This window comes from Wyeomyia smithii, chromosome 1 (assembly GCF_029784165.1).
Source record: "Wyeomyia smithii strain HCP4-BCI-WySm-NY-G18 chromosome 1, ASM2978416v1, whole genome shotgun sequence".
In the NCBI taxonomy this organism is placed as follows: Eukaryota; Metazoa; Arthropoda; class Insecta; order Diptera; family Culicidae; genus Wyeomyia; species Wyeomyia smithii.
Window position 1 is genome coordinate 56,620,917 of NC_073694.1, and position 13,359 is coordinate 56,634,275.

General features: G+C 39.9%; 1 protein-coding gene across 6 annotated transcripts in view; it reads right to left on the reverse strand.

The window, feature by feature from the left end:
- Nucleotides 1–6,943: 6,943 nt before the first annotated feature.
- Nucleotides 6,944–13,359, reverse strand: part of LOC129725530 (uncharacterized) — a 28,054-nt gene continuing 21,638 nt past the window's right edge. Inside the window, exons 2-6 of one of the 6 annotated variants that reach the window (XM_055681517.1) lie at nucleotides 9,257–9,373; nucleotides 8,825–9,100; nucleotides 8,682–8,768; nucleotides 8,114–8,622; nucleotides 6,944–7,996 (exon numbers count right to left, since the gene is read on the reverse strand). In XM_055681517.1, coding sequence (XP_055537492.1) covers nucleotides 7,765–7,996; nucleotides 8,114–8,622; nucleotides 8,682–8,768; nucleotides 8,825–9,100; nucleotides 9,257–9,373 — 1,221 coding nt within the window. In that variant the 3' untranslated portion in view covers nucleotides 6,944–7,764. Of the gene's footprint in view, nucleotides 7,997–8,069; nucleotides 8,623–8,681; nucleotides 8,769–8,824; nucleotides 9,140–9,256; nucleotides 9,437–13,359 lie in introns of all 6 variants that reach the window. The other 5 variants (XM_055681501.1, XM_055681507.1, XM_055681490.1 and 2 more) reach the window with 5 other exon arrangements.

Sequence of the window (13,359 nt, forward strand, 5' to 3'; positions counted from 1 at the left end):
TAAATTTTACTTTAAAACCGTTATGTGCTCGACAAAAAAAAGTACTTTTACGCGTCCAACGGAGCACCCGGGTACCCACAAATTGAAATTCTTGTAACTTTTGCAGTTTTCCTTCTATTACAATAGTTTTAGCACCAAAAGATTCAGAAGCTCATTTATTTTCAAAGAAGCGTTAGTGGTGTCACGGAAGAATTTTCGCTTTCCCTAAAATCCGGTTTTCCGGGTTCATATTCCACAAAAACTGCAAATGTGCGTATAGTTAAAAGAAAGCAGGGATATAAACTTCAAATTTTTTTTTCTTAGAGTGGCCAGCCAGCTTGTTGCTATAAACCCTCTTATTAAAGAAAAAAATATGCAAACTTTAATGAGTTTGCATAAAATGAGCAGGTTTTCATAGTGTAATTGAGTTTTAGGGGACCAACTTTTTACGCAGGTTCAGCCATTTCTACTCTAACTGAGTAAGAGCTTCGTACATTTACTTTGTATTCATATCGAGCTCGTATTTAAATACCCAGCCGTAAAAATACTCACCTCCATTGACGAGTAATGGAAGATATACAGCAGGGCGTCAATGAGATGTATGAAAAAAATGACATTCGAATATCGTTTAACGGTAGGGTTCAAAAGTTTTGTTATCTCGAAAATAGTCCCCACGCTAAATTTCAGCTAAATCGGACTTTGGGAATACGTGTAATCAATGTTTCAACTTTTTGACCAATGAAAAAAATGTACATCGATTTTTTTATGCCAAATGCCTTGAAAATTCATGAAACGTCGAGATCTGCTGCAGGGCTGCAAAAATTCGAAATAATGATATGAAATTGATTGATATATACTGTCAGTGTAATGATTCTTTCACTCAATAACTACCGTCCGTAATCAAAGGTATCCATGAATGTATGATAACAATTTCATTGTCTTGCCTTTTTTATTTTGATTTTCATTCTTACCACTGTCGACACACTTGAATCTCAATTATCAACTGACAGCCACTCTAAGTGAAATTGAAAAATTCATATCTCTCGGCAGTGACGTGACATTTACAACATAGAAGTTTTTCCATTGTTTTTCTTAGTCAAAAGGTTTATAAAGGGTAAGTTTAACACATGATACTAGAAACATATATATTATTGAAATTTCAATTCCAATGTATGGTCCAGAAAATATGGCTTCGGTTCTCTGACGAATCACTTTCGGAGGCAAACTATGGTGATGAATTTGCTCGCATTTTGGTTGACATCCCGGACGAACACATACGATTCGCATAGATTCTCTAGGATTCCTCACATTGGATTCCTGAGCGTCCTTGAAAAGGATTCCTGAAAAAGAATCCTCAGGATTGCCTTGTATAGGATTCTTGAAATAAGAATCGTGAGTGGAAATCCTCCGGATCGTGTTTGCGATTCCATTCACGATTCCGTCACCGAGTTATAGGTATCCTGGGGATGGATTCTCTGCGTGTTAGTAAGGGATGTATGCCGGATCGGTTAACATGGAACACCAGGCAGATGAAACAAATTTCCTGTAACAGATACAGTCGTTATGCTTTGAGCCAAGACAAAACCATAGTTACAATGTTTGGGATCATTGGTTGTGACGAAAAGCCTTCCACCTTGAGCTGTACGAAGTTGCAATGATGCTGTTAGCTACGCCATCCGACGTGTCCGTGGAAAGAGTTGTCAGTGCGCTTGGTTTGGTTTTCTTGAACCCTTCGGACTGGCCTCGGAGAGGACACTTTAGCTAACATCTTATTGATAAATTTAAATAAGGATTCGTTCCAATGTCGGAACAATGTCGGCGAGGGTTGATAGCATTTGTATTTTTACTTTATAAAATTAACGAATTAAAAATATATAATAACTAAAACAACGGATTTCTCTTTAGTTTAACTGTTCTTTCAATCGAAATATTTAAAACTTTGCATTATATTTTATCTGGCCCATATACTGGTCCAACGGAAGAGACAAAGAAAAGTAAAAACATTCCATTATTCACTTAAAATCTATCCAATGTGTAGATCTCTTCCTTGGTTTTTTTTTTTTTTTTTCGTTACGAAAATCTTGGATGGCCTCTGATTACACTGACGACACAGAACTTATGCAAAATTCACGTAGAACCTAGCGGGTTCTCTCTGAAACAGTTTTCTGTATCTGCCTATCTTGATGCGATCAATATGATTTCACACTGGTTTCTTCACTGGAAGAGACGAAAGTCAAATGTCCATGCAGTAATCCTGGCATTCTGGTGCTATAGAAAAAAGAGATTATCACGATAAGAATACTGGACTTTGCTGTTGCTGTGTTCCAAACACATCTTACTTACATTTCTGGAATCTGCACAAAAGTTTCTCCATCATGTATCAAGCACGTAATTTAAAAATTAACATTTAGCACAGTATACAAAAAATCACTACAATCACTTGACTGAAAACGTATTGATTGTTAACTTGTTTCTCAATGTTGTAAAGACACAGGACTGAACTTGATATCGATATTGACATAATCTCAGTGCAATATTTTACGAATGAGTGCTAGGAAGAGTGAAAGAAAAACAAACGATAGATTGGTTACTATGCTATATCAACAATAAAAGACTCAGTTAATTTTCCATGCACTAAAACTTGTTGATGGATGAATTTGATGTTGTTACTGGTAACGCACATTCAGTTATATGAAAGCACATCTGTTCAACTGAAGAACCAAAAACGAGACAAAATCTCTTTATTTTAAGTATCGACATCTAGCGGTGGAGAGCATGCATTTTACACTCGAAATTTCATTATGCTTATATTCCATTCATTCAACAAAAGGACTGTATGAGCTCTCGCCGCTTTTTCATCGAGAGAATCCTTTGTTCTCTCCGGTACTGGTATAGCGAGGGTGCCTTTTCATGATAAACGTACAGTACCACCCGCATGCGTGCAACGGTTTTTATGTAGATATATTTTTAATGAATTTCATTGTTTCCCAAGTTGAAAACTGAATATCTTGACTAACGACAATCAATTTTTACATTGTACCTAATGAAGTAAGCAGTGTTTGTACAGCGCGTCTGATATGCATTTCTAGCTAGGTATAAAAAACGGTACGAGAAATAAATATTGTCGTTGATCGAGAAATTCGGTTTCCAAGTCCGAGGAAAATATTCAACTAACAGGTTAAAATTGTTTTAGCAGTCGTGAGGTGTACGATCCAAGAAAATTTGTTAGACAATGTTTGAATGGTTGAAAGATTTTTAGTGTAATTTGTTTCATTGACGTTGATTGTGAATTGTTACTGAATTTCCACTTTAAAGATCTCTTGAATGCGATCCTGTCTTAGTTTGATTTTGATAGATTCAACTATTCAAGATCACCTTTTTGCCTGGCCTGGATTAAAGCAAAAAAAATAGTATTTTGGTACATGTTCAAACTATTGGAGCGAACTGTACGAACGAGGCACTGTAAAATCAATGTAGGATGGAACAGCAAAAAATGAATGCGAAAGCTTGGGCACCGATTTGCTGCAGAGTTTTGTTCGAAGTTGTATATCTGTTCTGTGATGAAAGTGAACTTTCGCAGCTCTGATCTGGTGTAGTTATTCGTATTTTTTTTTTTTTTGGAAAAAATTGACTTTCTGGCGCTTAAAAATTTTTGAGCTGGGCAAATGGAACATATCGTTTAGCGGTAGAGCTGATGATTTTTTGAGAAGACGAAACTTTTGAGCCCTATCGCTAAACGAAATTCGAAAAATCTATTTTCATTGGCACCCTAATACACAGGTTACGGCTGGGTATTTGTATTCGAGCTTGACGTGAAGACCGTTATTGACTAGCGAAACTGTGTATCTTCACTTAATTTCTTCAAATGTTCAAATGTCTTGAGGGTGCGACCATGTGCGATCGAGAAACTAAGTACAGAAGAGAGTTTTTGAAAGTTCTACTCTGAAGCAACAAAGGCATTGAAGAAATTACAGTATTAGAAATCCAGCTTCGAGAGTCGCCTCACTTAAAACCGATGTCGACCAACAATACTGAGATATTCTATTCACGAAAAAATACTGAGAAAATGGAGTGATTCAACCGTCAGCCTAAATTCTAAATTTTACGATAGGCATTGTTTGATCAGTGATAGAGTGTGGAATGCTCACCTCGACCAAAAAATTGACTGATATCGTTAACATTGAAAAAACTGGAGACTATTCAACAATGCTTAATGCTTATATTTCAGATTTTTCTTTTGGATTTTTCTATCAATCACATACATGAGAAAATTGCGTGGTGGGGCAATGCAAACGCATGGGGGGCTAAGCCCCACCTAGCCCCCCCCGGTAGCTACGGGCCTGCTTAGAAAATGCTTTCGAAGATTCCGATCCAGCCAGACGGCTTTGTCTTTTCCGTAAACTTATAAAAACCGATCTGCAGAGCTGTTCGTCGATGTCCGAGTATGTACATCGGATAATTTCAACGGCCCACCCGCTCAACGGGAAAGGATTTGCAATTTCTGACGAATAGATTGGTGCTTTACTTCTTTGTGGTTTCCCTGAAGAATACTGGCTAATGATAATAGCTCTGGAATCCAAATAATGGGGATACGCAATAGGGCTTCAAATAGTGAGTTGACAACCCAGAAGGAGCGATCGATTTAGCTCCAGTCCTCACAAGTTCCTATCGCTCGCCTCCACGAGTCACATAATCACAATAGACTGCCAGCTGAAACACGGGCGCAGCTGGTTGGCGTAGCCTGGTCAATGTTGTCAATCCGGCAATAGCTAAGTGAGGAGGTGCGACGCGTCCATTCTGGCGGTAGAGGAAATGCTTCGCCTACCTGAGCGTCTGTTTACCAGATGGTGCGGCATCTGTTCTTCATATTAGGGGCGGCTGATCGACGTCCTGGTGTCAGCGTGGGACTCTAAACAGTACTGACACGATGGTCCTCCGGCGAGACAGGGGGTTGGTACAGGCCTTACAAGCCAGCCGTAAAAATCATTAGTACCGGAAGCATACAATGAACACACATTGGGTAGTGGCACACACATGAACTGGGCACAGCTTTTATTGTGATGGGTGAAATGCAGAAGCGCGTGATTGGGTAGTGGCCAATCGACAACAGAATGTGCAAGCTGAGGATTCGATGCTGTTCCTTTAACGTGAGCATAATCAACGTGCATAGCCCTCATCTAGGAAGTAACGATGACGATAAGGATGCCTTTTACGCGCAGCTGGAGCGTGCATACGATAGCTGCCCAAAACATGACGTTAAAATTGTTATCGGAGATCCTAACGCTCAGGTGGGCCAGGAGGAGGAATTTAGACCGGTTATTGGGAAGTTCAGCGCTCACCGGCTAACGAACGAAAACGGCTTTCGACCAATTGACTTCGCCGCCTCCAAGAACATGGCCATACGTAGTACCTACTTCCAGCATACTCTCCCATATCGGTACATCTGGAGATCACCACAACAGACCGAATCACAAATCGATAACGTTTTGAGAGATGGAAGGCACTTCTCGGATATTATCTACGTCCGAAGCTACCGTGGTGCAAACGTCAATTCTGTATAATTATCTTCTGTTCAAAATGCACCAAAGACTTTCGATTGTCAACAACATCCGCTACCGTCGCCCGTCACGGTATGACCTGGAACGACTCAAATTTCCCGAAGTCGTTACTAAATACGTGCAAAGCCTTGAGGCAGCACTGCCGGAAGAGGGTGAACTCATCGAAGCCCCTCTAGAGGACTGCTGGAGTAATGTAAAAGCAGCCATTAACAGCGCAGCTGAAGGTGCCATAGGGTTCGTCGAGAGGAATCGACGTAACGGCTGGTACGACGAGGAGTGTCAGACGATTCTAGACGAGAAGAATGCAGCACGGGCATTGATGCTGCAGCAAGGGACCCGTCAAAACGTGATGTGATATAAACTGAAGCGAAGACAGCAGACCCATCTGTTCCGTGACAAATAGCGCCGCCTGGAAGAGATGGAGTGTGAGGAAATGGAGCAGCTTAACGTTCTCAAGAAACACTTAAGTTCTACAAGAAACTGAACGCATCCCGCGCCGACTTTGTGCCTTGTGTGAGGAATCTTGACGCCTGAATGGCGCAGAGGCAGAGTACCAAGACGGCAGGAGGAACGACTTCATCAGCACAGCGAATGAGGGAGACATTTCGACCCCTACGATAGGTGAAGTTGCCATCAAGCAGATCAAGAACAACAAATCAGCCGGAAAAGATGGCATCGTAGCGGAGCTAATCAAACTGGGCTCGAATAGGTTGGCTTCCTGTCTGCACCAGCTGATAGTCAGGATCTGGAATACAGAACAGCTACCGGAAGAGTGGAAGAAGAGAGTAATATGCCCAACATACAACATACAACATACAGCCTACAAAGTGCTCTCCCAGATCGTCTTTCACGATCTCACGCCGCTAACAAGAAGGTTTGTGAGAAGTTATTAAGCCGATTTTGTGAATGGGCGATCGACAACGATCCAAATCTTTACGCTGCGCTAGATCCTCCAAAAGTGTCGCGAATCCCAAGTTCCCACGCACCGCCTAATAATCGGTTTTAAGGCCGCCTACGTCACTATCGACCGTGTAGAGCTGATTAAGACCACGATGGATGGTGTGCAGTGCCGTGTGAACATTCCGGGTGTGGTATCAAATCCGTTCGGAACACGCAAGGGACTTCGCAAAGGTGACGGTCTTTTCTGCCTCCTGTTCAACATTGCGCTTGAAAGTGCTATGAAAAGCGCAGCCTTTAACATGCGGGGCACGATCTTCAATAAATCCAACCAGTTCATTTGCGTACCTGACGACGTGGACCTTGTCGAGAGGACGTTTCACGTGATTGCTGGACAGAAGAGATTTGATAAAGTACCTGATAGAAATTTCCAAGTTCGCGTAAAAAGAAAACACGATTTTTAATGATTTTTTATATAAACAAACAAGTTAAAATACTATGTGTTCCCATTTTATATTTTATCGGTTTCGCCTTAACAGTTTATTTAACAGATGATATACGCTGAGCTAATCTTAGTTTACCTTACGCTGAGCTAATCTTTACCTTACAATTGCTTTCATGTTCATGTCAGTTGAATAATATACATAAATACATACTACAAGAAAAGCGTCATATTTCAGCTAGGAAACTTTGATTATGGTTACATATTGCTTTTAAATACCTTCAGTTGGTCATTTTATGATATGGATCTAACTTTTTAATTTCAGCAAAAAATCGAAGCCTAAATTTAATAATAAAAACTAATTTTAAGTACGCGAACTATTCTAGTAAATTTGTCTGAAAAATCTTCAAAGGCAACGTGTGTGATTATAATTACTGTGAAATATATTTTTAATACAACATAGTTCATTTGGTGATGTAATCAGGGCTCTACGACGAAATCTAAGTATCCAATAATATTCTCGTTTAACAATCTATGTTGATTACCCTAACGATAAATATCTACTCATTGTCATCTTAATATATATTTCTGTCACTACTACGAGCATCATATTTTTGGTGTTAATATAGTTTTCTAAAGAATTTATATTCTCACTACTAGGATGATTTATGAATCTTTAAGTTTTAACAATGAAAAAGACGCACTCAAATTGCGCTGCTGCTGCTTGTTGAGGTTATGTGCTCCGCTTACTGTTTTTCAATCAACTTCGCTATCACTTGTCCTTGGCGGCAAGTGAACAAAATCAATCCTCCAGGTCCGAAAAAGGGTCTTTCACTAGGTCTTATCCGAACTGCAAAGCGCAAAAGCGATGGTGGCACAAAAACTGTTTTACCGTGGCGGTGCGTAAAGCAGATTGTCCAGATTCAGTTTGTTCTTGTTGGGCAATGGTGCACCGTGGCCTGGCCTGCCCCAAAAACCAGACCACGTCTCAAAGTGTTGTTTGCTGGTTTCGAACTCGACTACGCGGGTCCTTTCGATCTTTCGCTGCTTCTGGTTCATCTGAGTGCACAGTTCGTGCAGATATTCATCTCCCGACTGGCGCACGACGACGGCACTGGTGCTGAAATTATCGGAGAAAAATCATCGTATTAATGCCGAATGATTGATCAACAAAGACTAGGGATGTGCTATACTATTCGAGCTATTCGAGCCGTCTTGGGTTGGGATGATAGTTTACCCATTGGAGCTGTACTTATCAATTTTGGTTACGTCAGTGGTGCCCAAACTGATTGGTCTGGCCTGCGAGCGACGCTTTGCCAACAGCGGAACCAACTCGACACCTCCTGTTATCATACAATTTCTGGTCGGAACCACTTTAGCTCCTGCTCTCTTTGCAACCGGGGCCCGCCCCGGTGTGGTTTGTTGATTTTGCTGACACAATCTCATAACCCGTCGGTCCGTGATTTTGTCGGTACTAGGGTTCGAATCATCACGCATCGCTTGACTTGGAGCGGTAGCTGGCGGAACTACCTGTGACTTCGGCGGGCTGTTGGTGGCACGTGGCATTTGGGCACTTCCGCTGCCACTGCGCGGTGGATCCAAACTGTTGCTAACGCATTGGCACACACACCGGGAGCAACAGTTGGAGAACTTCTTCAGATATCTATTTTCTTCCTCCAGCTGACGTTGCATTTTGGTAACAACCTCGATATCCAAATCCTGCAACGTTTCCTTGTTTGTCCAACCCTGAAAAAAGGAAAAGCTCATACTCAAAAGACAGATTCAGATTGACATACTTAACAAACCATCGACTTCATAAAATTTTGACCAACATTTTTTGGTGGTCTCCATGGTTTACCACCGGGACCTGGTTTTCCCCAGGGACCTCCATTCTTAAACAAAAAAAAAATTTTTTTTGTAACATCTCACAAACAAATCACAACCTTACCACTTTTGCATCCAAGTCGGAACTCCGCGTCTTCCTACGGTTCTCCTTGTCTGCTACAATTCTATCCAATGCCGCGCGGTAGGATTGCTTCTGGGCCGGCGTTGTTCTGTAGCGTAAATCATTATCCACGTGATATCGGTTGGCGTCATTGAAACTGATGATCGGATCATCCGTCAGCCCGGTAACGATCTGGCCGGAAGAGTTTCTCAGCGGTGCGCCACCTCCACCGGCACTCACTCCCTTCGGCCGCTGCATTGGGACCGGGTTCCGAAAGTCCTGGCGCCGTGTAGCGTGGAAAAGGGGTGTGGTGGGAAACTGTAGTTTTTTTGGTGGAAAACAAATTGATTTACTTGAAATGGGGCGTTTTCCCTCGTTATTCAAATATATTAAACACCCACACACTGCATGCGAAATTCATTTAAAAGAACCTACATTTTTCGTCTCCGGGTACAGGCCTTGCAGCTGAATGTTTCTCATGCGAACGGTGTCATTGGGGGCTCCGCCACCCTTGCGACCCCAAGGCGAGTAGCGCTCCATCACTTCCCGGTACTGAAAGAGTGGTAACTGGCATAAGACGCGGTCGCGTCAATTAGGGGGCTTCTGATGCGACAGCTGTGATAAAGCGACAGTTTAATGGGGAATGCAAATGGGTTAATTCGATTTTCAAGCGATATCGGCATGAAGGGTGCAGTGAATGTCATTGCGAAGGCTCTCGATGTGGGGTGCAAAAGTGGAGATATCATCAAAACAAGTCGGATCATGATATATTGGTTGGTTAGCCAGTGAGGTTTTGAAATAAAAAATAGCCTATTTTTTTGAGGTTAGGGGACACTCAGTAGCAGTCGATTGACAATAAATGTAAGAAAATTTTCAACCAAGAGTGAGAAATTTCTGTTAACTTGAGTAAAACTCTCCTATTTTACAAAATAATGTCTCACAGTGCATGCTTCCTCATTCACAGCTAGTTTTTCACAGTGTTGCCCTTGTTTAAGGAAAACACAAAGGCAATAAAACAGAAAATATTTTAAATAGAGCAATAAAAAAACTGAATTATACCGTTCAAATTTATATCCTAAAATGGCCCATTTTAGGTTTTAGTTTTCTTATTAATCCCTTCAAAAATATTGAAAACTCGAACGAAAAGAAAAAACAGTTAAGCCGGTCCTCAATTTAGCAACAAACAAGTCCAGTGACATTGAGAGTGTCGTCGAAAATCAATCCAAATATTTAATAGTAACAATCAGAAGTGTCAGATGTTTTTGAAAAATGTCTGCAACTGATCGAAAAATGGAAAAATTTAGCTGAAAACCGACAAAAAATGTTCTCAAATAGCGTTTGCTCAAAAAAGGCTATAAAAATTGGCACACATTGTGAGAAAATCTGCGCGAATATATAAAGACTCTAACAAAAATCTACAGAAACTCTGAAAAAAACTTCAACCGTTCCCGTAAATCAAAAAATCACAGGAGGGTTGTGTGCAAAGCCTCGACCGCAAGGTTGAAGTAGAATACTTTTACAAGAAAAATAACACGGCTGCTTGCGTGTCAATCGTTTTTACTAGTAAATAAACGTTGACTAATCAGATTAATCGAATTTTGCGCTAAGTTGCTTGTCATGGTTGGGGCTTGACAATTTTTAAATTTTGATATAATGAATTTTTTTCGGATGCCTTGCTTATGACTGAAGGAAAAGATAATTCAGCACGTTCTGAGACACGGAGATAAAGTAAAATTTATAACTTTTACAAATTTAAAAATGTAAATGAACTCAAGAGAAAACATTAACTCTTCAGTCATCAGGTTTTTATTTCATCCTGAGTGAAAAGCTTATTTAACATTCAAAACTAGACGGCTCATGTGTTGTCAAAATGAGTCAACTTTTCATTGAATGCATTTACTAGTGCCCTCTATCGCACAGAGACTGCATTTCACTAAAGTGCCTCACTGCATCAGCTGCTATCGATGCTGATACCTGCTGCAACTGCTACGCTTTCCGTAGCCGTGCCACAGTTGTAACCGCTATACGTTGCCATTGGTATCAGCTGTTCCTGCATCAGCTGGCCCAGCTGCTATCGATGCTAAATCCGCTGCAACCAGTGCGCTATCCATTGCTATGCCACAGCTTTGGCCGCTATCCGCTATCGCTGGTATCCACTGCACTGCTACTGCTGCTGTTAAGAGAGGACGACTGCTGTTGTCGCTGTCTAGAACTATTATGAGCAGCTTCGGCTGAAACAGGCTCTTATATAGGCCAAATAGCATGTTTTGAATTGCAAGGTATATGATTCTGTCGACCGTTCTTGGGAAGCAATCATATAACGACCAATCAGAGGTCGAATTTTCCGTTTTGACAAGGCTTGACTATTTTCAATAGTGCAATAGTTTGAATAATAAAATTACAATTATCTTCATTTGGGAAGAATCTTAGAAGATTTTCCAATCTATTGCTGCAAGAACGAAGGGAATCCATCGAAAACTAACCGATTTATTAGCATTTGAAATTGGACATATTTTTCACTTTTTTCGGTTTTAGATTTTCATTTCACATCCCTATGTAGCCGAACTTCCTGAGAGAAGTATTCTACTTCAAAAAAAATCTGCACACCAACTCTAAAAATCTGTGTTTTGCAGACGAATCTTAACACAGATGTGACACCTGACATCTCTGATGAAAAGGCCGATACAAAGTTTATTTTCATTCAGTGTCTTTCCTTCCTCCTGTCTTCCTGAAAATGTTAAAAAATGGAAGTGAAAGAAAAAACACGGTGCTCCCACAGACCGTCATTATAAAAAAATGCACCAAAGAATCTGAGTACACCATTCGATTCGTTATGACGTCGAGAATCTCTGGTCAAAAAAAATTTCAAAATCATCGTACGGTACACTTTTGAGTAATGCCCTTTTGAAGCATGTAAAGTACGAAAAAGTTATAAAAAAACGACGAAATACTTGTTGTCAAGCACGTTTTTCAACCACCATTTTTTCGACACATTCCAAGGGTTATATTTCAAGACATTTACAATTGGTGGAAAGATTTATTCAAAAATCCCACAGTGCACAGTGGTCTAAACTCGAAAAATCGTGATCGTTTTAGATTTCATTGTGTAAATTGATATTATGTACTCAATCCCTTCAGCAAAATTGTTTCATAGAACAAGGTTTCACTTTTGGTGTTTCGGTTTTCGATCAATCCAGCTTAACAGTTAGATAAAAAAACTATTTCTTCTAATTTTCAATATACCAGATTGCTTCCTTCAGCAAAGTTGGGGAATAATTTTAAAGAAAAACAATTGCTGAATACTGCGATGTACTATCTGTACGTTGGACGACAAAATAGAGTTTTCGTGGAACGCGCCTCCTTAGCATATAACCTACTCAATTTAGCAACAAACAAGTCCAGTGACAGAGAGAGTTTCGTCAAAAGGCAAGTCAAATTATTGTTAAAACTGATGAAGTGTTATTTTTCAACACTCATTTGAATGCAATTTACAAACATCGTAACTTGCATACAAGTTTTCACCAAAGATGTTCCATTTTTTCTTCTCGATGTTATTTATTTTTCAGCACCGCCCACTAACACCATCCATCTCTTGGCTAACTTTGATTACCTTGTACATAAAAAGAATTCGAAAACTGCCGCATCCTGATAATGTGTTATTTTTCACCAAGTTACAAGTTACAGTTTTTTTTTCTCTCGTTGTTTTCTTTGTTTATTTGAATTCAAAAAATCGAAAAAAACAATAACAAAATAGAATCAATCAAAAGAGGTATCGGCTGTATTACCGTCAGATTTGTCCTATTATCATCCAGGGAGTTGATGAAATCAAAGAGAACTAACCTCTTACAGGAAAATGCTCTGCAATATGCATGAAATTAAAGCTCTAGGATATCATTTACCCCCCTGATGATAATTGAGCCGATGCCCTAAAGAAAAAAAAATATAAAAACGGACTGCGAATAAGTAATAACCAGAGGTGGGCACCGCTAACCGAAAATTTAGCGACGCTAATCGCTAAGTCACTAACCGGAGAATTTAGCTCGATAATCGCTAAACGCTAAACCCACATTAGCGAAACTTTCGCTAATCGCTAATCGCTAACTTTTTAAAATGTAAAGAGTCATATCGCTATATTTATTGCTCGTGTTTTGTAAGATTTGGACCACTTTGATCTGTTTTGGTTAAACAAACGAAAACAATTACTTTTTAAAGCTATTTACAGTAAGAGGTTCACGAAACGGTATTCATATTTGATTTTGTAAAAACAATAATAACAAAAGTTATAAGAAGCATTGAAATAAGATACTCTTAGGAATGTTTTCATGAAATTTTAATTATTATCTGAATCGAAAAAGTAGAACCAAAGTTGTCATAATATCAAGCGCATTGCAATTTACCAAAGTTCTTGGTGTGCCAAAAATTCAATCTAGATCTTGTGCTTGTTCTTCAAAATGCTCCTGTGGCTTGTACGACAACTGGAACTCCATTCTAGGGTAAAAAAACTGACAAAACTAACTTTCGCAGTAAAGTATGTTCAT